This window comes from Papaver somniferum, chromosome 5 (assembly GCF_003573695.1).
Source record: "Papaver somniferum cultivar HN1 chromosome 5, ASM357369v1, whole genome shotgun sequence".
NCBI lineage: Eukaryota > Viridiplantae > Streptophyta > Magnoliopsida > Ranunculales > Papaveraceae > Papaver > Papaver somniferum.
In genome coordinates this window covers 118,104,774-118,129,109 of record NC_039362.1, presented here as the reverse complement: position 1 = coordinate 118,129,109, position 24,336 = coordinate 118,104,774, and the positions used below count along the sequence as shown (strand labels likewise).

The following is a 24,336-nucleotide window of genomic DNA, read 5'->3' as shown; positions in this document are numbered from 1 at the left end:
TACGGCAAATCTTTTCTTTCGTGAGATAGTCCGTTTACATGGTATTCCAAAGACCATTACTTCTGATCGAGACACTAAATTCTTAAGTTGGTTTTGGAAGACACTTTGGACTCGTCTCCAAACCAAACTACAGTTTAGTAGCAAAGCTCACCCACAAACAGATGGGCAAACTGAAGTAGTAAACCGATCATTAGGGAATCTTATTCGTTGTTTATCTGGAGACAAGCCACGACAGTGGGATTTATCTCTTGCTCAAGCTGAATTTGCCTACAATTCAGTTCCTAATCGATCCACAGGTTATGCACCTTTTCAAATCGTTTATTCTAAGGTTTCTAACCACATATTGGATCTTGTCTCTTTACCATCAGTACCTAGTTCCAATGTTGCATCTGATTACATGATCGAGTCCCTACAAGTGCTACATGATAAGGTCAAGAAAACTTGGAAGCCGCTAATGCCAAGTATAAGCTAGATGCTGATCATCGACGTTGTTTTCGGTCTTATAAAGTTCGTGATCTAGTTATGGTGTACTTAAGCAAGGATAGTTTTCCTACTGGAACCTACAACAAGACGAAGTACAAGAAGGTTGGCCCCATTCGCATTCTCAAGAAGATCAGCGACAATGCTTACGTTGTTGACCTCCCAGCTCATATGAATATCTCGTCCACATTCAACGTTAAGGATATCTTTCCTTATTTTCCAGGCAATGAGGTTTCTCTTACAACATCGAACTCGAGGACGAGTTTTTTTCAAGAAGGGGGGTCTGATGTAGGACATCTAGACCAAGTCACCCCCGTTTGAACATGATAGTCAAAACTTATTCTATTTCTAGAATTGTTCCCTAAATTTTATGATTTCCCTATTCTAAAACTGTTCTAGAACTTAATAGTTTCCTAGTTTAGCATGATTTCCTTTTTCTAGTTTTACGACGTTTAGGAAATAGTGAAGCCTATATAAGAAGAGGCCTAGTCTTGTAGAATTTCTACACATTCAACATTATTATCTTTTTTGATTTATCAAAGATATTTTATTTAGTTATTGTTCTCTAGTTTTCTTATAGATTTTGTGAATCTATTGATTTCACACTAGTTTTCACTATCTTTTGGATCCTTGATCCAAGTTATTACGCTTCCGCTACGTTACCTTCTGTGGGAAAATCTAGAGGTCTTGCCCTCGGTTACTTTGAGAAATCTAGCATTGAAGTTATTAGTTCTTCTTTCAATATGATACATATCACTTGTGATATAACTCCCTGTATTAAAAATTGCTTGATTTATTTTGTGTATGGGTCTTTGAATATTACTGGTATGAGAAACCAATAGAATATTCTGAGTAGTATTAATGAGGATGCTAACATGCCCTGGATGTTCTTAGGAGTATTCAATTTTATTATGCATGAGTCAGAAAAACAAGGTGGTATTGCTGAAAATTCACTGGTCCCTGATTTTGTTAGAGCCAGAATGATTGATCTGAATCTGAATCTGAATGAAGTCTTTTCTTTTGGTAACCCTTTTACCTGGCGCAATAGGAGGTTTAGGAATCCAGTGGAACTATTTTTGAAAAGTTGGATAGAAGGTTTATGAATGATAAGTGGGTGTCTTTCCTGCCTCAATCTAGAGTTACCAATCTAGGTAGAGTTTATTCGGATCATAGTCCTATTCTTCTGAACTGTTTCATCTGGAAAAAAATCTATATATTTCGTATAAGTTCTTTAAATGTTGGCAGTTAAGCCCGGACTTTAAAGATGTTCTGTCAAATTCCTGGTCTAAGTGGGTTAAGGGTTCTCCGAGTTTCATTGTGGCTGGTAAACTCAGAAATGTGAAACATGATCTTTGTCTTTGGAATATCAACTCCTTTGGTCATATTAAAAATACCATTCATAAAATGAACACCAAAATTGAAAAGCTTCAATCCATGCCGTACTCTCCTGCTTTAGGTAATTTCATTTTAAATTTTTTTAAGCAGCTCGACTATTGGTATGAAATTGAAAAACTCTTTCTATAAGAAAAAAGCTAGAATAAACTATTTTATCCATTACGACAAAGATACTCAGTTCTTCCATAATTCGGTTAAGCTTAGAAACATGTATAATATCATTCATACAATTAGAAATGAGCAAGGTAACTAGATGGAGTCTAGGGAACAAGTTGTTTCTCTTTTCGAAAGTTATTTTAAAAAAGTGTTTCACTCTTCTAATCCTAATCTTGTTGATATTCAAGATGTTTTGAAAGATATTCAGCCTATTATCACTGATGATATTAACCTGTCTCTTGTGGCTATTCCTACCACGGAGGAAATTTTATCTACCATCAAGATTATGGAGCCATGGAACTCTCCTGGTCCAGATGGCTTCCTGGCGGGGTTTTTCCGTGATAACTGGGACATTGTTTCAGTCTAGGTGGTTGAGCATATACAGAATTTCTTTAAGTCTAAGTTTTTATTACGACAGTTAAACTATTCCTTTATTGCTTTCATTCCTAAGGTGAATAATCCTTCGACTCCTAATGACTTTAGACCTATCAGTTTAACCAACTCTGTTTACAAAATCATCTCAAATTTTTTAACAAATCGTCTTAAACCTTTGCTTGATTCGATTATCTCTCCTTTTCAGCCGGCTTTTGTTTCTAACAAACAAATTCAGGATAATATCATTATTAGTCATGAGATTCTGCATTCTTTTAAAAAATGAAAAAGAGGGTGAAAAAGGGTTATATGGACATTAAACTTGATCTGTCGAAAGCTTTCGACAGATTAAAATGGTCTTTTATCATAGTGGTCTTCAAGAAACTTGGTTTTTCGGATGATTTGTGTCAGCTGATCTTTCAATGCATTAGTACTGTCTCATATTCGGTTCTTATAAATGGGTCGCCGGGAGAAGTTTTCTCTCCTTCTAGAGGTATTAGGCAAGGGATTGTCTCTCTCCATATATTTTTATACTTTGTATGGAAGTTCTTTCACATATGTTATTAAAATCTGAATCGGATAACTTGATCCAGGGTTTTAGAATTAGGAACAATAGTCCTACTATCACCCACTTATTCTTTGCAGACGACTGTAAGATGTTCTCTAAGGCTTCTATTGCTTACGCTAGAAATCTTATGCAGATTTTAAATATGTTTGCCAAAGCTTCGGGTCAGGCTATTAATTTAGAAAAGGCTGTTTTTTCACAAGTGAGAATATGCATCATAAACACATAAAAATGTTGTCTAGATCTTTAGGGATTAAATTTCTGTCTAGCACTGAAAAATACCTATGAACCCATCTGTTTATTAATAGAGATATAACGAAATCCTTTCAATTCCTGATTGATAAGTTCTATGCTAGACTAAGTAATATGAAAAAACCAATTTGAATGGTGCTGGTAGAACTGTTGTCACAAAGCATGTTTTGTCGAGCCTGGCAATTTATCATATGTCCTGTTACTCTTTTCCTAAAAAACTTACATCTAAATTTGATTCTATTCAAAGAACATTTTGGTGGTCGAAGAAAAACCCTCGTAGAGCGGCTTATTTTCGATCCTGGCTTGATATTGGTAAATCTAAGAGTTGTGGGGGGCTTGGTATTCAAAATTCGTATGCTTTGAATCGTTTCTTTATATCTAAGATTGCTTGGAGAATTACTCAATTCCCTGATCATTTAGTCTCTAGTATTTTGAAAGACAGGTATTTTCCCAACCAAAATTTGCTGGAAATTGATAAAGCTGCTGATAGCTCTTCTTGGATTTGGAAGGGAATAGTTAACAGTCTTGGCTTTCTTAAGTCAAATATAGTAAATGATGGAAACTCTACTAGGATCTGGACTTCCAATTGGTTGCCATATTCAACAGCCCCACCTTTGTCTATTAATCCTAATTTCAATAATTATACTTTTGTTATAGAGCTTATTGATTTTCATCATAATACCTGGAATCTTGGTCTACTGAATACCTTGTTCTGTCCTGAAGATATGGTCAAGATTCATTCTATACATCTGAATCTTCTCTGTGAAGATAAAATCATGTGGGCGCATATTAGGGATGGTAATTTTACCATAAAGTCTGCATATAAAGTCTACACTAATGATTATTGTTATGCTGAAGAGTCTGCTTTTTGGAAAAAGGTTTGGTCCTTTCATTGTCTTCCAAAGATCAAGTTTTTTATGTGGAAGGTTTTTGCTCACATGCTGCCTGTCAACTCTACTATGAATGTCTATAACAACACTATTGATCCTTGCTACCCCCTTTGTAATAATGATTCTGAAACAGTTTTTCATCTCTTTTTTCAATGTCCGTTGGCTTCTCATATTTGTTTTTTTTTGTCTTTGCATCATTTAATCTCCCTTGATTTCCCTTGGCCTGATGATTATTTTCTTCGATGGTTTGATGTTAGGCTAGGACAGTCGCCGTTCCCGTTGGGCTGGCCTAATATTGGTGCAATTGTAATGTGGTGCATCTGGAAACTGAGATGTGAAGTTGTCTTTCATAAAATTGCTATCAATTTCGATAAAGTTATTCTCAACACTAAAAGAATGATTAACACTTATATGGTTCTTTCAAAAAAAAAATTAACATGGGTGTTGGTATGATCTTATGTGATGTTGCAGGAAGAATAAAGTTTTCTCGTTCGGATTTTGGACTTGTTCCAGATGCAGTTTGTGCTGAAGCTACTGCTGGGAGTTGAACTTGTCCAAAGTCTTGTTTGTTAGTGACTGCCTTCCAATGGTGGATTTTGTTAACGGAGTCAGTCACTCGGCTGGGTGGAGATGTAGTGATCTTCTGGTTGATTTTCGAAGTCTCCTTACTAGTAGTAGTGTTTTTAAACTTGTGTATATTAGGCGTGCTATGAATAAATTTGCGGACCGGCTTGCATGTCGGGCTAGGAAGTTATGTATTAAAGCATCTTGGGATTCCTTTCCTCCTTTTTTGAACTATCTAGTGAGGAGTGAACAGATTGGGTATGCCTGTAAGTCCCTTCTTAGTTAATGAAAAGTTTGCTTCTCAGCAAAAAAAAAAAAAAAGGAAGGTAAGATGGGTGTTAGCCTGTTAGGAAAGATTACCCTATCCCGTAGTTTCTCGAGCATTTGAGACCGGAATGGACTCGATAGATGAGCCCTTTTTCTTTTCTCACATCGTGTACGCGGACGATGTGATGGTATTTGGGTCTCTAAAAAGCTAATATCGCCAACTCCATCAAATTTTGGTACCGATTCAAATCATATTACCTATTTTCTAAATCACTGAGTAGTAAACCACAATTTTGTACTTAAGATATTTGATGTCCTTAAATGTAGGGCATATGTCTCCAGCATTTAACAATAATTTGATGTTATTTAAAAGCACTTTGATGAACAACAAAAACGAACACAAATTAATGTAGCACAAACTCTTTTTTACACTCTCAAAATTTCAAATGAAAAATTCGCAAAATTTATGTGTGTCAAACTCAAAATTGAAGAGCTTAAAGGGTCGTGACAGTTTCAACCTTATTTAAGCTCTTCAATTTTGAGTTTGACACACATAAATTTTGCGAATTTTTCATTTGAAATTGAGTATCAGACATCACTGAATAACCCAGAAGATTGATGACTGAAGAACAAACAAATACATTTAAGGGAACTTCATCAACAATTTTACATAACCCCGGCCGATGATTAAATAGAAAATATGTCGTTAATTTTCTGCAACAAGGTACATAACCATAGAAAACTAGGAACATATTTCCGTTACAATTGTATATGAAAAAGGGAATTTTATTTCCTAACAAAAATAACAATGTCTAGTAATGGTGTTCATGACTTCAATAATACAATCCACCTTTAACGTCGAACTAACAAAAAAAAAAATGAAGTCTACCCAAAGCAAGTATCCCCACTGCCTCACAACTACATAGCGGAAATAAAAATAAAAGAAGTGTACATGTCCACCCTCAGTTAGATATCCGCGGAAAATCCACCGGAACTGGAATAATCAAACTCCTTTACGATCCCTATCAACACCTGAAAAAAATTTAATCAACGGGAGTTAAACTCCAAGCAAGTTCACGATATATCCCGATCACGACAAATTTAAGAATTTGTTAAATAAGTAACTATACAAGTGCAACTCTAACCTGAATTTAACCAATTTAGACAATCAACCATTTAAACTAATTACTGAGATACAAAATAACCAGAAAATCCAAGTGATAGACGCATTTATGTGTCTAATATAGCTCATTTGTATATATTGTTAGTACTCGATATTGTACTTATTCGGTTATTTTATGTATTTGTAGGTGTTTTTGGAAGAATAAAGCTTTTGCCGCGAAATTGGCTAAAAAATGGTTTTTGCGCCCGTGGGAGAAAATTACTATACGGACTCTCATTTTGGATAAGGGGTAACCTAATTACTAAGGGGTGACCCATTTCCAGGCATCTGCTAAAGGGAGACCGGAACTGGATAGGGGGAGGTCATCTTCAAAGTTTCAAAACTGGATTTTGGCGGGAAAAAAGGCAGCAGCGTCAACAGTTTTGGATCAAGGATTTGAGCGACCTAGCAAGCGATTCAATGGGAAAATTTGGTACCCACGGACTCTACAAGACATAAGGGACCTGTTAGAAGCGATTAGACCCATCTAATTGGGCTGGATAAGTCAGAAAATCCACACAAAGTCAAGACAGTGCACACGGTCCCTGTTTAGGGTTTTGAATTGGTTTGAAAGATTTGGGAGAGATTCTCGCGTGGGATATACTTCAAAACAGTTGAGTTCAAGTCAGAGAAGATTTTGGGAGCAATAGAATAGCTCACAGACGCATACAAAGATCGACAGATGGAATTATTGTTCAAACTGCACGTGAAGAATAAGAGATTTATTCTCGAATTTGATCGAGTTTCTAGGGAATCTGAAGGCTATATAAGTGTTGGTTTACATCAAAGAAAGTTTAGAAACCTTTAGGAGAGAGTTTAGAGTCGATGAGAGCCTAGGAGAAGCAATTATAGAGAAGACAACGCTGCTGCTGCTGCTGCCATTAAAGCTTCTGAAGAACACGAAGAACAGACTCGCAGAGTCAGTCGTTCTTCAGCAGACTTATTTTCATACCACTGTTGTTGTTTCACAGCAGTAGATAGTTATCGTTTACAGCAGTCTTAAATTACCATACCCCTTTGTAACAGTGGCGCTGTAACACCATTACAGCGTTGCAAATTTCTGTTTCATCTTATATTCATCAATAAAAACACCTATTTTAGCCATGAATTCATCTTGTGAGTGTGTCTTTTGGATGAGGAGCTAAACCCATTAGCCGAGACGACGGAGGAAGCCGTTGGTCCATATTGATTGGTATAATTCTAATTTTTTTATTTATTTGCAATATTATTATTTGATTATTTGCATGGAATTGAATTTAAAATATTAGTTTTTATTGAATAGTTGTGAATTATTTTGATGAAGCATGCTGGGTTTTAAAAACTTTTGATGTTTTATACTTTGTGATTACAATTATTACTTCAAAAATATATTTGAGGCAAATATTAGAATTATTTTTAAAGATAGAATTGCATGAATATTATTTAGAATTTACTATTTAATTGGTTAATGGTGGAATCCTAGTCTTGGTATTTTCTCTAAAGGTTTGAACTATTTTATTTATTTGCCTGTTTAATTTAAATCTAGAAAAATTGTTTTCTTCACAAGTCTGAAAAGACCCTGTTTTTACCACTACTACAATCACAATTTGAAATACATCACCAAGATATTAAAAGAACCTTCCTACGCTCTTCACAATTTCTAATGCAAGGAACAGATCCATCCAGGTGTACAAAACATACCCTAGAAGTGGTATTCAGAACTACTGTCATTACACCACTTCGAAAGAGTTAACTGATTGCTCTTTCAAAATATTTGTAGGGAGCATACTCCTACTGTATTACTCCCAAATAACAAGGAAGTAGTAAATGTGGCCTTTTCTAAAATACTGTTAACACAAAAGACCCACAACTGCCGTACTCATTTGCTATATTGTTTTAAATTTTGATATACATTTGCAAAATCCAAATAAGCCCACTGCAAGTCAACTTCACAAAAAGATCAAAGAATTCATACGCCATGTGGAGTCTCTAACATACAGGAAGTTAACTGCACTAACTATATTAAGAATATCTACACCTTCGATCGAGACCACATTTCGACATTTGCACACTCACGTGCAAAAGCACAACAAGCCAATGGTTCAAAGAGTCGTATTAATCCGTATTAATCCAGTTTTATCCAGCAAATTCACAACAGGTTGTATGTTTAAATTCGATTTCGGACTCAAGTGAGGATTATAAAGAATTGGTAACCGAAAGGATGTAAAATATACGCCAAAACAATGAATCCTAAGAGTAGCACAACATCAATCTCATAGAAGGTACAATCATCACAAACCTATTTTTCTAAAGGATTATTATAAGGTCAAGTTTAAAATTCCTAAATTTTTCCTAATGCAGAAATAAAGTGAACTTGCCTCAATCCAAGTAACAGTAGCCAATCCTCTCAAAAATCAATCACTTCACTGTATCCAATCTTAAATACAAAAGAAATCACAACACAATTACATAGTTGAAAAAGGAATAATAATAAGAAATCTAGAAAAGAAAAATCTATATAAAACCCTTACCACCACCAGACACCAACGAATCCTTCTTCTATTTTTTATTCTCCAAATCCTTATTAGGTCTGTTATATACTAGAGCCGCCTAATTCCCATTGTTCCCTTTCTATAAGTTATTTATTTTATATGCTTTCAACCCTTCACCCACGATCTGGGAGTTAAAGAAAAGGTCAAAACCTAATCAGTTACTTAAGGGACAACTAAATAAATCCTTTAACTCTCTAAGGGCCTCCTTACCATCAAAACTATTTATTTGTAGTTAGACCAAAATGTTTGAGTATTACAATTTACCCCACTAGAATAGGATTTCGTCCCCGGAATCCGATTTACCTCGTTATTAAAGAGATGCGGATAAGAACGACGAATAACATCTTCACGTTCCCAAGAAGCTTATCTCTCATCTTGTGGATTCTATTGCACCTTGGAAAATGGTATTTCCCGAGGTTGAAGTTGTCTTATTTGTCGTTCCAGAATACGAATCGCCCTATCTACATAGGTGACATTCGGTTTCACAACCAACTCACTAAGGTCGGATTTTTGAGCTCGCTCCTGATCTCTTAAGTGTATACGTAGCATAGAAACATGAAACACGTTGTGCACCCCAGACATCTGCGATGGTAACTCTAACTGGTATGTCACATTTCCAATCTTCTTAGTTATAGAAAAGGGTCCAATGAACCTATGAGATAATTTACCCTTCTTCCCAAACCTCATTACTCCTTTCATAGGAGACACCTTAAGTAGTACTTCATCCCCAACTTCAAGAGGTAATGGTCGTCGTTTCCTATCTGCGTAACATTTCTGTCTACTATGGGACTTACGCAGACAATCCTTAACCACTAGGATTTTATCTGTAGTTAGCTGAACCAAATCGGGTCCTAAAAATCTCTTTTCACCCATTTCTACCCAACATACTGGTGAACGACAAGGTCTTCCATAAAGAGCTTCAAAAGGAGCCATACCAATGCTTGACTGATAACTATTATTGTAGGAAAATTCTGCCCACGGCAAATATTCATCCCAGTTTCCTTGGAAATCTAGCACACATGCTCGAAGCATATCCTCCAATATTTTATTAACTCTCTCTATCTGACCATCAGTCTGAGGATGGAACAAAGTACTAAGATCCAACTCTGAACCCATAGCTTGTTGAAATCCTCCCCAAAATTTAGAAGTGAATTTAGCACCCCTATCAGAAACAATTGAGACTGGCACCCCATGCAATACCACAATCTTCTCTACATAGAGATTGCATAATCTATCCACACTGTAAGTAGTATGCACTGGTAAAAAGTGTGCCGACTTAGTCAACTGATCCACTATCATCCATATAGAGTCATGTCCTCTCTTTGATCTTAGTAGTCCAACTATTAAATCCATGGAAATATTATCCCACTTCCATTCTGGTATTGGGAGTGGTTCTAATTTTCCAGCTGGATTTTGGTGCTCAATCTTAACTTGTTGAAAAGTTCGGCATTTAGAAACGTATTTTGCAATCTCTTGCTTCATACCTTTCCACCAAAACTTTCTACGCAAATCTTTATACATTTTTGTAGCTCCAGGATGGATAGTGTAGTGACTACGATGAGCTCCATCTAACACCTCATGTCTCAACTGGGTGTCCATGGGTACACATAACTTACCCAGAAGACGAAGCCCACCATCCATCCCTACATCAAAATCTTCACTTAAGTCTCCAGCTCCAAGTAGTTTCGCACATACGACTAATAAATGCAGGTTCTACCACAAGAATACCCAAAAATGCTTGCAACATAGAATTCACGTCTAGGTCAAACTCGGCAACTGTCTCCAACATCTTCCACTCTTCCACCATCATGGACGATAACAAACCCCTTGGTTTTCGACTCAAGGCATCAGCTACAACATTCGCCTTACCAGGGTGATATTGTAAGCCAAAAGTGTATTCATTTATGAGATCCATCCATCGACGTTGTCTCATATTGAAATCCTCCTGAGAAAACAGATACTTAAGACTCTTATGATCAGTAAAAAGCTCAAATCTCTCGTCATACAAGTAATGACGCCACAACTTCAAAGAAAAAATTATTGCTGCCAACTCCAAGTCATGGGTCGGACAATTCTTCTCATGAAAACGTAATTGCCTAGATGCAGGAGTAATAACCTTACCTTCATGCATCAAAAATATCCAAATCCTAAAAGTGGGGCATCTGTGTAAACCACTAGCTCATTTCCTTCTTAAGGTAAGGTTAAAACTGGTGCCAAAGTAAGCTTAGTCTTAAGATTCTAAAAAGTGTCCTCATACTTAGAATCCCAAACAAACAGTACTCCCTTCTTAGTTAGCTTAGTAAGTGGTCCCGAAATTCGAGAAAAATTCTTAACGAAACGACGATAATATCCATCTAAACCAAGAAAACTTCGAATCTCCGAAACCGTTGTAGGTTGTTTCCAACTCAACACTCCCTCAATCTTGGAAGGGTCTACAGAAACTCCGAATTCGGATATCACATGCCCAAAAAACTTAACTGGTTGTTGGCAAAATTCACATTTCGAGAACTTTGCAAACAACTGATGCTCTCTCAAAGTCTGCAACACTAAGCTTAAGTGTTCCTCGTTTTCTTCCCGAGTATTAGAGTACACAAGAATATCATCAATAAAAACAATAATAAACCGATCAAGAAAATCTCTAAATACTCGATTCATCAAGTCCATAAACACTGCTGGTAAATTTGTAAGCCCAAAAGGCATCACCACGAACTCATAAGAACCATAACGAGTTAGAAATGCAGTCTTGGAAATATCTTGATCTCTAACAAGAAGCTGATGATAGCCTGATCGCAAGTCGATCTTCGAAAACCATATAACTCATTTTAACTGGTCAAATAAATCATTAATCCTAGGTAAAGGATACTTGTTTCTTATCGTGACCTTGTTCGGTTCACGGTAATCAACAACAATCGTAAAGAACCATCTTTCTTTTTCACAAATAAAACAGGAGCACCCCATGGTGAAGAACCGTGTCGAATAAATCCTTGACTTAAAAGCTGGTCAATCTGAGACTTCAACTCCTGCATTTCCTTTGGAGCCATTTGTAAGGACCACGAGCAATTGGTGTCGTACCTTGTTGAAGTTCGATACAGAACTCTACTTCCCTACTTGGAGGTAATCCAGGAACCTCTTGGAACAAATCTACAAAATCAGACACCACTGGTATACTCGCAATCTGCAGAGATTCACTATCTACTACTTCACCCTTAATATGGATAATGAAAGCTTCTACAAACATACTTCGTGATGTAGTCTGCACCACTACCTTAGATTGAACCGGCTTTGCAAAATTGATTGTCTTGTCGGCACAATCCAATTACACAAAATTAGAAGATAACCAGTCCATTCCTAATATTACATCGTAAGGAACCATATCCAGCACATAAATATCCGCCAAGTGCTCAACATCACCAATCAAAATAGGACATGCATCAACCTTGTTACTCAACTCTACCATACTACTAGTAGGGGTGGAAACACATAACGGAAAATCACATACTACCACGGAAAGGTTTATCATTCGAACTAACCTAGTAGAAATGAAAGAATATGTAGCTCTGATATCAAATAAAATACTAACATGATCCCCTAAAATAAAGAAAGTACCTCCCAAAATAGTATTCTCTGTGTCACGAGGTTGCACAACAAAGAGTTGACCCTGACCACGAGGCTGCACATTATGGTTTCCAATTCTAGCGTTTGGATGCTCACGTCTGTCTGTTGTTTGAACCTTCTCTTTGGTACATTCTGATGCCTTATGTCCCCTTTCAAGACATTTATAACAAACCCCATAGAAATTAATTGGTCTGGCAGCAAGAGCCTCGCCCTTAGCTGACACTACTTCCCATTCATTACCACCGTTCTTCTGACCACGACACCCTTGATTCAAATACACATTCATTTTCTTCCCTGGATGATCACCTTGTTGAGTGACATTCTGGGTCTGCTGGTTCTTACCACTTCCATGTTGACTCGACGAATACTTTGATGCACGGTAAACCTTACTCTCCTTCTTCAGGTATTCCTCATCCCTCTTATGAGCCAAAAATTCTTGCTCAAGCTCTCTTGCACACTCAACAACCCTAACATATGTGTCAATCATATGATTTCCAACAATATGCCTCTGATACACAACATTCTGACCATGAACAAACCCACGTCTATTTTTCTCTTCAGTATCTACCAGGTGAGGTACAAACATCGACAATCTTGAGTATTCAATCTCGTACTCTGTAACAGATAAAGTACCCTGCTTAAATGTAAGAAACTTTATCTCCTTAGCATTTCGAATGCTCTGAGGGAAATATTTGTCATCAAACATACGAATGAAGTCTGTCCATGTCATGGTGGAATGATCCAAGCCACGTGAAGCTGAAGTCCACCAAGTATGAGCATCTCCAGTGAGATGAAAGGTAGCTAATATCTGTTTAAAGACTTATGTGCAAAAAGGTCCTATGGCCCCAAAAATATTGACCATCTCATCCTTCCATTCATGGGCTATCATTGGGCTATCATACTTTCCAGAAAACTCTTTCGGGTTCAACTTCTTGAACTGAAACTGAACTTTTCTATACCTATCTTCTCCAGTTTCAGTAGGCGGTCCTTGATTCTGATGATTGTTGACCTGTCCAACATTTTGATTCATAGCAGCAGCCACTGCTTGGGCTATTAACTGGGTCAGCTGCGCCATATTCACATTCTGATTTCCTAATTGTGGTTCATCTCCATCGATAGGACCACCATTTCCGGTACCACCTCTTCCAGTACCATTACGTCTGCTAGTACCACGCCTTGACATTCCTATGATAATCTTCGAAAAAAATACAAATATACTAATATTTATAAAGCATATCCAAACCATGGATATACATAACGAAACGTCCTAGGCTTACTCTCCAAAGTCCTAGAGTCACTCTAACCTAAGCTCTGATACCAACTGTAACAACCCTACTTTCCACATAACCCCAGCCGACGATTAAATAAAAAGTATGTCGTTAATTTTCTGCAACAAGGTACATAACCACAGAAAACTAGAAACATAGTTACGTTACAATTGTATATGCATAAGGGAATTTTATTTTCGAACAAAAATAACAATGTATAGTAATGGTGCTCACGACTTCAATAATACAATCCACCTTTAACATCGAACTAACAAAAGAAAATAATAATGAAGTCTACCCAAAGCAAATATCCCCACTGCCTCACAACTACATAACGTAAATAAAAATAAAAGAAGTGTAGATGTCCACCCTCAGTTAGATATCCTCGGAATATCCACCGGAACTGGAATCAATCAAACTCCTTCACGATCCCTAACAACACCTGGAAAAAAATAATCAACGGGAGTTAATCTCCAAGCAAGTTCACGAAGATCCCGACCACGACAAATTTAAGAATTTATTAAATAAGTAACTATACAAGTGCAACTCTAACCTGAATTTAAGCAATTTAGACAATTAACCATTTAAACTAATTACTGAGATACAAAACAACCCGAAAATCCAAGGTATTAAAAGAACCTTCCTACGCTCTTCACAATTTCTAATGCAAGGAACAGATCCATCCGGGTGTACAAAACATACCCAACAAGTGGTATCCATAACTACTGTCATTACACCACTTCGAAAGAGTTAACTAACTGCTCTTTCAAAATATTTGTAGGGAACATACTCCTACCGTATTACTCCCAAATACACAACAAGGAAGTAATAAATGTGGCCTTTTCTAAAATATTGCTAACACAAAACCTACACAACTGTCGTACTCATTTGCTATATTGTTTTAAATTTTGATATACATTAGCAAAATCCAAATAAGCCCACTGCAAGTCAACTTCAAAAAAGGATCAAAGAATTCATACGCCATGTGGAGTATCTAACATACAGGAAGTTAACTCCACTAACTATATTAAGAATATGTACAACTTCGGTCGAGATTAAATTTCGACATTTGCACACTCACGTGCAAAAGCACAACAAGCCAATGGTTCAAAGAATCGTATTAATCCGTACTAATCCATCTATAATAGTCTGCCACACATAAATACCAGTTCTAAATTAAGAAAGCTTTTCCTCGGGAGCACTAAAGATATACTGGAATATCTCACAACAGACTAATATGATAAGTAGCTAAATTTTTCTTCTTTATTAAGTACGTCCCGATGTCGCGTTCTACTTTTTATTAGAAGATACATACACAAACACACACAACATAATTATGAGAAGTATTTAGTTACACACTTCGTACAAATTTCTTAACAATTTTTAGCATTCGTCTTAGATGCTATTAATCACCCAGTTTTATCCAGCAAATTCATTACAGGTTGTATGTTTAAATTCGATTTCGGACTCAAGTGAGGATTATAAAGAATTGGTGACCGAAAGGCTGTAAAATCTACGCCAAAACAATGAATCCTAAGAGTATCACAACATCAATCTCATGGAAGGTACAATCATCACAAACCCTATGTTTTTAAAAGATTATGATAAGGTCAAGTTTAAAATTCCTAAATTTTTCCTAATGCAGAAACAAAGTGAACTTGCCTCAATCCAAGTAACAGTATCCAATCCTCTCAAAAAGAAATCACTTCACTGTATCCAATTCTAAATACAAAAGAAATCATAACACAATTACATAGTTGCAGAAAGAATAATAATAAGAAATCTAGAAAAGAACAATCTATATAAAACCCTTACCACCACCAGACACCAACGAATCATTCTTTTATTTTTTTTCCTCCAAATACTTATTAGGTCTGCTATATACTAGAGCCGCCTAATTCTCATTGTTCCCTTTCTATAAGTTATTTATTTTATATGCTTTCAACCCTTCACCCACGATCAGAGAGTTAAAGAAAAGGTCAAAACCTAATCAGTTACTTAAGGAACAACTAAATAAATCCTTTAACTCTCTAAGGTCCTCCTTACCGCCAAAATTATTTATTTGTAGTTAGACTAAAATGGCTGAGTATTACAGAAACAACCCTTTGATAACGGTAATAATTGTTCCCAACAACTACCATTAAAAAGATGTGATTGTTCCTAACAGTCAATCAAATGCAACTGCTTCAAATTTGAAACATCACCAACCATTACCAATTCAAAGGGTGTTATTGTACCTAACTGTCACTTAATTCAAATGGTGCAATGATTCCTACCCGTCACTAATTTCAAATGGTCCTGACCTTTAGATCACATCTCATATATATGGGTTATTAACACCGTTAGATTATAACTGTTAGGTTTAATTTAATCCATTAGATGTAATCATGACCGTCCATTTGAATCTCATTGTATAAAATCGAAGGCTCCAAGTGCTCCTCTCTACGAGCGTGCGAAGTTCAAAATGTGTGTGTGCGCCCTTAGAAGCGCCCGGTTACGCCCTAAACACCTATTCTTAAACACATTTAAACGTTTACAATCTTGTTAGTGTTGTTCAATTCATACAATGACGCAAGAAACAAAAAACTCTAACACTGGAAATGAATCCAACCATGATGTTAGTCTCTCCACCAAAGTTGCATCGCACCCTCATGGGAAAAATCCGGAGAAATTTACTAGGGTAGATTTCAAGCGATGGCAGGCAAAGATGTTGTTTTATTTGACAACTTTGGGGTTGTCCTCTGACTTGGAAAAATCCTCCTAAGACAAGGGAGAAAGAGAATCCACATCAAGTGTTTGCAGTGCAAGCATGGAAACATTCATATTTCCAATACAAGAATTACATTCTTAACTGCCTTGCGTGATTCTCTCTACAATATCTTTCAGCCACTTGAAACTAAAGGAAGTGTGGGAGTCACTTGAAAAGAAGTACAAGAAAGATTCTGTCGGGGTGAAGAAATTCATCGTTGGAAAATTCATGGACTTTAAAATGATAGATTCTAAATCTGTCACAACACAAATATAAGAATTTCAGTTATGTTGTATGAGTTAAAGGCAGAATTGATGACTATCAGTGAATCCTTTCAGGTTGCTTCGTGATAGAAATGTTGCCTCCGCTTTTGAACGACTCTAAGAATTATCTTAAACATAATACCATGGAGATGACTCTTGAGAATTTGATCTTTAAATTGCAAGTAGAAGAGAAAAGTCAAAAATAAGAGAAGAAGTGTGGTAAACTGTGACATTACGCTAGAGACTGTCGTTCAAAGAGCGAAAAGACCAACAAGAAGAAGTAGAAGAAGGACAAGTCTGAAGCGCCTCTTGTCAAAAATGAACCACAACTTAATTTGGTTTCTATGATTACTCGGAACTTTCAGAATTTGGACCTTGGGTCTGGTTCTAAGGTAGGTACAGATGTTTTGTTATTTCTAAAACAAACATGGTAAACAATATTAATGAATTGTGGGTTGACACTAGCGCGACTAGCCATGTTGAGCACTAGCTTGGCATAACAAGAACAAAACACACAATATTATCAACAAGTGAAGCATAATGCATTGCAGCAGGTTCGTGGTGTACTCAACTCTTATGGATGAAACAAATACTTACAGATTATGGAATAAATATTAGAAATATGAAGATCTTTTTGATAACTCAAGAACGATTCGAATTACGGAGAATCCCGCTGAGCACTCAAGAAAAAGTTCATTGACATAATATATCACTTTATCAGAGATCTCTTTGAGAATGTTATTTTCAAAATTGAATATGTGCCTCATGAACAACAACTGGATGATATTCTCACCAAGCCTCTAGATACCCAAACGTTTAATAATCTTCGCCCGACTATTGGAGTTGTTAGTTCATTAACCCAAGATGGTTCAATTTACCATAATCTTATTCATATATATTGGGAAATAAAGGTTGAGTTCCAGTAAAGGAATTATTGTCGTTCTTATTTTCATTTGCTATTTTGTGTAGCACTGTGTGATGGTTCCTTTTGTATGATTCCATGTTTTTGACCTTTTATATCATAAAATATAGATGACTATAATCATCATATTTAATTATTGATCCTTGCTTCAAAAAGATGTGGTATATGTTCAAAAGGTTAATTGATCTATTAAACTCGTAAGTATGTTCGTTACCATTTATGTTCTCTTTGAAATATATGTAAGTCATAGTTGACTTGATGCCAATAGTTGTTAAGCTCTTTGTAAGAATTCTCCATGCTTATTTGGCTCCTAAGCAAGAGACGAGAACATTATCCATTAGAATTGTAATATAATAAGATAGGAAAAATTAATAAATTAACATATCTTATCATGATGTTGGTATTTAAACTTTAAATAAACGACGGGGCTGAATTAACATCGCAAAATATCATAGATATTCTAAGCAACGTCTCTCACCTTAATTAGTCTAACAAGAGAACTTTTCTTTCTAAGAATCATTTTCTGAAAGGAAATTTGGAGATTACTACAATTTCAATTCTTGCATTGGTTATCCGATGATTGGGTATGCTATTTTTGCTAATGTTTCCAGAGGAACATATTTCCCGATGATCTTCCGTCTAGTATCTTTGCTCAAAATACTAGTGTTTGGTGTTGTTAATACCCAAAAGTCTCTCTTAGGTAAAACAATGTAATGTTGAAGTACTTTCTTTATATCCTAAAATCAAAATCGTACAAAACGAGCCTAAACCAAGAAGTTGGTCGTCACGTTTTGCTTCGGTTACAAAGAGAGAAAATTGGTTGATCTTAGAGGAGGGAAAGCAAAGAAAGTTGAGGAAATCAGTGGTGCTTGAATTGTGTATGTGAGGTTGTCGAACTATGAAATAAGAAGAGATTGAGAATGATAAGCATGTTATGTCTTCTGAATAGAAAAAGTAGTCTATTTATAGTTGTAAGAAACACTCACTGTTTCCTCGTAAGTAGTGGAGATTGTTGAGAGATGGAGATAGTGGGATAATGGTATGGTTACACCCATTATACTAGGGAAGATTCAGGAAACCCGTAAATGATTACTACATTACTTAGCCACTTCCTTTAACCGCTCTCAACTGTTACCACTATATGCAACTTCCTTATCATGAGGTATTGCCACGCCACATGTTGTTGTAAACGACCAGACCAATACCCATGAATAATTCCCCCATGTAATGTGTTTTGATTTCTCGTAGGAATTAGTAAAGTCATGGATTGTGTCTTGTCTTGTCCAGGTTGTCACGATGTACTTAACTGAATAATAACCTAAGCTAACCAGACTTTGTCGAAGTAAAATAGCTTGAAGAGACAACTCAGCTGTAAGGTTATGCGTGACTAATAAGAATTCTGCCGTAAGATGGCATTGTAAACAGGCCCATAGCCACTTAATATGCTCATGACTTATTTGTGGCCTATTTGTGGCATGTTAATTAGTAGTGTATGGCGTATTTTGTGGCATATGGCGTATTTTGTGGCATATAGCGTATTTGTGGCATATGGCGTATTTGTGGCATATTTGATTATGCTAGCCATAATAATACGCAAATGTGCCGTAGTAATATCCATGGCCTTGGAGGCACAACCAATTTGTCTAAGGATGAAAGTGGGCCAAAATGGCTTGAGAAGTTGGTGGTGCGGGGCACCAATTGATAGCTATCCAAGTCGTGGTGTGTGTCACGACCTAATTGATAGATAGTCGGGTCATGGCGCGGGGCACGACCTAGTTGGCAGCTAGCCGAGTCGTGGCGCGGGGCACGACCTAATTGGCATGGACATGGGACGTTATATGATTTAGCTGCGTCGGTTCGTGGTTGCGTCCAAGAACTTTGGTGGGACGGAACGTGGTCATGGCCACGAACATTGGTTTGTCCGAGGAATTAGGTGGTCTTGGACATGACATAGCTGGGCCGAGAAGTTTTGTGGTTGTGGCCACGCATTGGCTATATGATAGCTGGTGATCGTGGCCATGGATATTAGCCAAGCCAAGGAATTAATGGCCATGGCCACGGGCATTAGTTTGTGATGACGGATAGATAATAAGACATAACCATATCAGCTTGGCTATGTTGGCTATGTAGCCATAGAGTGCGGCTATGTAGTCGTGGCCGTAGAACGTTGCCATTAGGTGACCTGGCCATGAACATGGCCATACTAGGCATGACGGCCTGGCTATGAGGCGCGCCCATGGTGGTATGGCTATGAGGCGCGACCATGTTAGCGTCGACACTCTGTTTGTAGCATACAGAACATATTCAAGGAATTCAGCCATAAAAGTTCTGCGACTCGAAGTAATGTTCAAAATGATTTCGTAAATAGTATGCTTCTAATAGTACTTTTATTAAAAATGGCGTAGTAGCTCATTCTGAATATTTATAAATTTTACCATCAATATACATCGATCAATACATGACAATTTGTACGGCCGTGCATAAAATAATGAGAGTTCAGCCGAGTGAAGCTCTAAAATCTTGCAGGAAGATTCAAGGTCAGTATAGTCATTAGCTGGATACGCATTTCCAATTTTCTTGCCGAATATAATGTAGAAGTACGAATCTATAATTCTGATGCCGGGTCAAGAATTTATACATATTTATAAACACATACAGAATACCGAGAGTTCAGTTAGGTGAAGCCCTAGTACATATATAATTATAGATATGTCTCTGATATAGGTTCAGAGGCGATTTTTACAAGTTTTCCCCTTGTCAAAAAACCACCATCAACAGGTGTTAATATCTTTGAAAAGGTCATTGTTTTGTTCTCTTGAGAATGACATCAAATGGAGGAGAGTTCAACTTTGAACTTGTGCTTAATTGTTATATCTTATAGGGAGTGCTAAGTTTATACCTTTATAGGAAAATTATAGGAAATGATTGTACCTTTATCTCTCTTTGATGAAGATGCTAAGTTTACTTGTTGGAATCGTCTTAAAAAGTTGGTATGTTATCTTTAGTCTCGATAAGTCTTTGGTGTAGTTCATTAAGATTCATTTTCTTTCACCTTTGCCAATTTTGTTGACAAAAAGGGGGGAAATTATTCATATGGGTTCTTGAAGCATTATGTAGGGGGAATGAATAGCAAGCTGTAGGTTTTACCTATTATGCAAAAGATACATATACGGACTAAGGGGGTGAACATATCACAATAGTATTATTTCAAAGTTATGATACAATTTGACATTGAGGTAAGTAAAAATACTACGCACAGATGTAACAACCTTTGAGTAGATTTGCTTTTCATTATAAAAAAACTATAAATGAGTATTTTAAAAAGTTGTTATTTGCTATGGATATTCAATAATAAAGGCGATGAAACGATCATATGCAGAACCATAGAAGAATTTGAAGTACGAAGAATTCAAGCAGATGTTGAAGATTTAAGAAATCAAGCATTATGGAAAATTGAGCAGAAAGGTTTATTTTATTCAATTCATATGTATTGTTAGAGCATTGCTTGGTTGAACCCATCAAGCGTTGGTATGTCAAGTTTGGTTGTTATATTTTAGTATCAAAACTCAATTAGAGTCGCTTTATTAAAATTACTAGAGTCAACTTCGTTTAGGTTATACTAGAAAGTATAGGAATGTTGAGACATACGAGTATTGCTCCAAAGACATGAAGAACGCGAAGACTATCGATTACAACGAAGACATCATCCTTCCACTTGATGTTAGTAATACTGACTTGACTTGTTTCCGTTCCTATCATTACTTTTAAACCACTTAAGATTGAAAACATAACATGCGATGTTATATATAATACTCTATTATTAGACTTGGTCATATTATTATGATAAAAGTGTCAAGGAAGTATATACCATTTGTTGAATATTTTGATATGGTATATTAAATTACGAAGTATAACGTTTATCTTTTGAACTTTGTAAATGCGACATCGACATAATCTATGTAACTTGTTACTTGATTGTGTATTAAATATATGTCTGATTTCATCCTAGGAAACTATGTTTTATTACAATGGTTTAAGGAAGTAGATATACGAACTCGTTTCGTAATCGAAAAGAATGCAATAGATTTTTTGGTCCGGTTTTATTTGAAGATCTATTGGATGACCAATTCGTACCTAAGGAGGAATTAAGGTAGAAACGATCTTAACTTATGTTGAGAGTCAAGGTAGAACCAATCTCTACCTATCTCGGGATACATGGTAGAACCGATCATAACTTTTGTTGGGGGTCATGGTAGAACCGATCCCTACCTATATTGGAAGTCATGGTAGAACCGATCCTAGCCTATGTTAGGAGTCATGGTAGAACCGGTCCCAAGAGCGAAACCAATTTCCAATATTCACATATACTTTAGGGTTTGTATGAGTTTGGAATTATAGTTTGCTAGACATGAAAGTTCTAGATGTCGGCACACTTTGAACATGTGCATAATTCTTATTATTGACTGTTCAAAAATAATCCTTGATACTCAAGGTGATCCCAAACCAAAATATTAGAGAATTTTATAATTAAGATTTTCGAAATATATGTTTTGATTTTCCAGCAACTAAAACATACCTCTAGAAAATCTATATTAGACAAGTGGTAAACTAATATTAGATATTTTCTAAGAGAGATTTCGGAATTACAGGTTGGATATTATTTGGATATATGAAAGCCAAAATTAGGTATTGTTAGAGCACTGCTCGGTCGAACTCGCATGCGTTGTTATATCAAGCATGTTTGTCAATATTAGTGATCAAAACTATATGTCTTGATTTCTAGCTTACTTATAATTAAGTCTCGGTCTAGGATAGTTAAGTGCAGTTGAGCTCTAGACTCCATGGCGATCATCTTACGAAGAAGAAGAACTACTCGAGGAATAAGTGGAACTTCGTCCGACAAAAAGGTAGTGGAGACTTGAACTTATCTGTCACTCAAAAGTCTATTCTATCTCCTACTCTTGAGACAAAGTCGTATAAGTATGATAGTTTTCATACATACACATTTGCTATTTCGAGCCGAGTTTACTCGCGTATCTTTTCTCCAAATATGTGTTAGTGAGATTTTGCTTTAACCATTTTCATCTTTACCCGTGACGCAAGTCATGAAGACGTTTCAATCTTGAGAATAGCTTTGATGACGATAGTCGTGAATAGCGATTGTTATAACATTATAGAAGAATGTTTCAATGATTGAAATGTAAATTTGAGATTACCAACTATGGATATAAGCATATATAGTGTGTTCGCACATTAGTGTATAAATCCATGTGCCGGAAACCAAGTGTGTGCATATGTGTGCATGTGGTATTGGTGAAGGAGACAGGTTGAGTACGCGTACCCGTACGCGTACCTGCGGAAGTTTTCATACCGAAAATTTCTGCTGAGTTTGTAAGTTTGTAAACTAGTAAACCAGTCACCTTAGGTACGTATACCCGTACGCGTAGACACGGAAGTTTTCGAATCGAAAATTTCTGCTGAGTTTGTAAACTCAAATCCGGTAGCTAAGGTACGCATACCCGTACGCGTATCCAAGCTGGTTATTTCTCAAATCGGTTGTTCATGAACTTAAAACAATAATTATAAGGAATGCAATCTTTGGAAACCGTGGCTATATTGTTCATGAATTGATTCAAGTGAATCAAACCGATTTTGTTTCAATTGTGTCTATGAATAAAGACCTAAGCAATTGAACAACTCTTGAACTAGTTCTTATGAGTCATTTGAACTAGTTATGAGAAAGATGAATACGGTTAATATGAAAGTGCTCATATGGCTAACCATTGGTTAACTATTTGTGAACCAACTAAGTGTAAACGTTTAGGTACGGTTACACAAACCTAAATGAATACATTTCATTTGTGTGTGACAAGCTAAGTTTCAATCTAACGGTTGAAAGATATTAGCTTGGTTAAATCAGGTTTTTCATCTCACGGTGAATATTGAATGCTTTGTTACCAAGGTAACTTGGATTGCAAACCCTGGTTCGAAAACTATATAAAGGAGACATCTAGCAACTGGAAAAACTAATTCCCACACCTCCTGTGTGATACTAGTTGGTTTTGCTAGAGTCGATTCTCCTTTAACCGTAGGTTTCTTCTCGAGACCCTGTCGGTTAACGACTGAAAGACTTCATTGGGATTGTGAAGCCAGACGAAACTACTTTCTTGTAGTTGAGCGATCTGATCTTACCATTTTCTATCGTACGAGTTCAATTGAATAATTGACTTGAGATTATATCTCTGATATGGCAAGATAAAAATAAATCACAAACATCTTCGTCTCATCGTTTGTGATTCTACAATATCTAGTTTTGCTACCATACGATTTAGATTATTGTGAGGTGATTGATAATACTAGGTTGTTCTTCGGGAATATAAGTCCGGGTTATCAATTAGTTCCTGTTCACCTTGATTATTATCAAAAGACGGAACAAAACTCATAGGTTTATCTGTGGGAGACAGATTTATCTATTATCATAGACTTTTCTGTGTGATACATATTTGTTTGTTGAAGTCTTCGACTTTGGGTCGTAGCAACTCTTAGTTCTGGGTGAGATCAGCTAAGGAAATCAAGTGCATAGTATCCTGCTGAGATCAGAGACGTAAGGAGCGCAACTGTACCTTGAATCAGTGTGAGATTGATTAGGGTTCAACTATAGTCCAGACCGAAGTTGGTTTGTAGTAGGCTAGTGTCTGTAGCGGCTTAATACACTATGGTGTTCAATCTGGACTAGGTCCCAGGATTTTTATGCATTTGCGGTTTCCTCGTTAACAAAACTTCTGGTGTTTGTGTTATTTCTATTCCGCATTATATTTTGTTATATAATTGAAATATCACAGGTTGTGCGTTGAGATTAATCAATTAGAATATCCAACCTTTGGT

At 36.4% G+C, this 24,336-nt stretch overlaps 1 protein-coding gene across 1 annotated transcript; it reads right to left on the bottom strand.

Moving 5' to 3' along the window:
- Positions 1-11,950: 11,950 nt before the first annotated feature.
- LOC113279512 lies at positions 11,951-13,432 on the bottom strand. The gene is made up of 2 exons (XM_026528208.1): positions 13,109-13,432; positions 11,951-13,057 (listed from the first exon to the last, which is right to left on the bottom strand). The coding sequence occupies exons 1-2, from the start codon at positions 13,430-13,432 to the stop codon at positions 11,951-11,953; spliced, it is 1,431 nt and encodes a 476-aa protein (XP_026383993.1).
- Between the last annotated feature and the right edge of the window lie 10,904 nt (positions 13,433-24,336).

Excerpts from the sequence above, each read along its gene's own strand:
- LOC113279512 (XM_026528208.1), bottom strand. The coding sequence starts at position 13,432 with ATGTCAAGGCGTGGTACTAGCAGACGTAATGGTACTGGAAGAGGTGGT. Across the intron at positions 13,058-13,108 it reads ATGAATGGAAGGATGAGATG|ATATTAGCTACCTTTCATCT; the intron begins GTCAATATTTTT and ends GTCTTTAAACAG.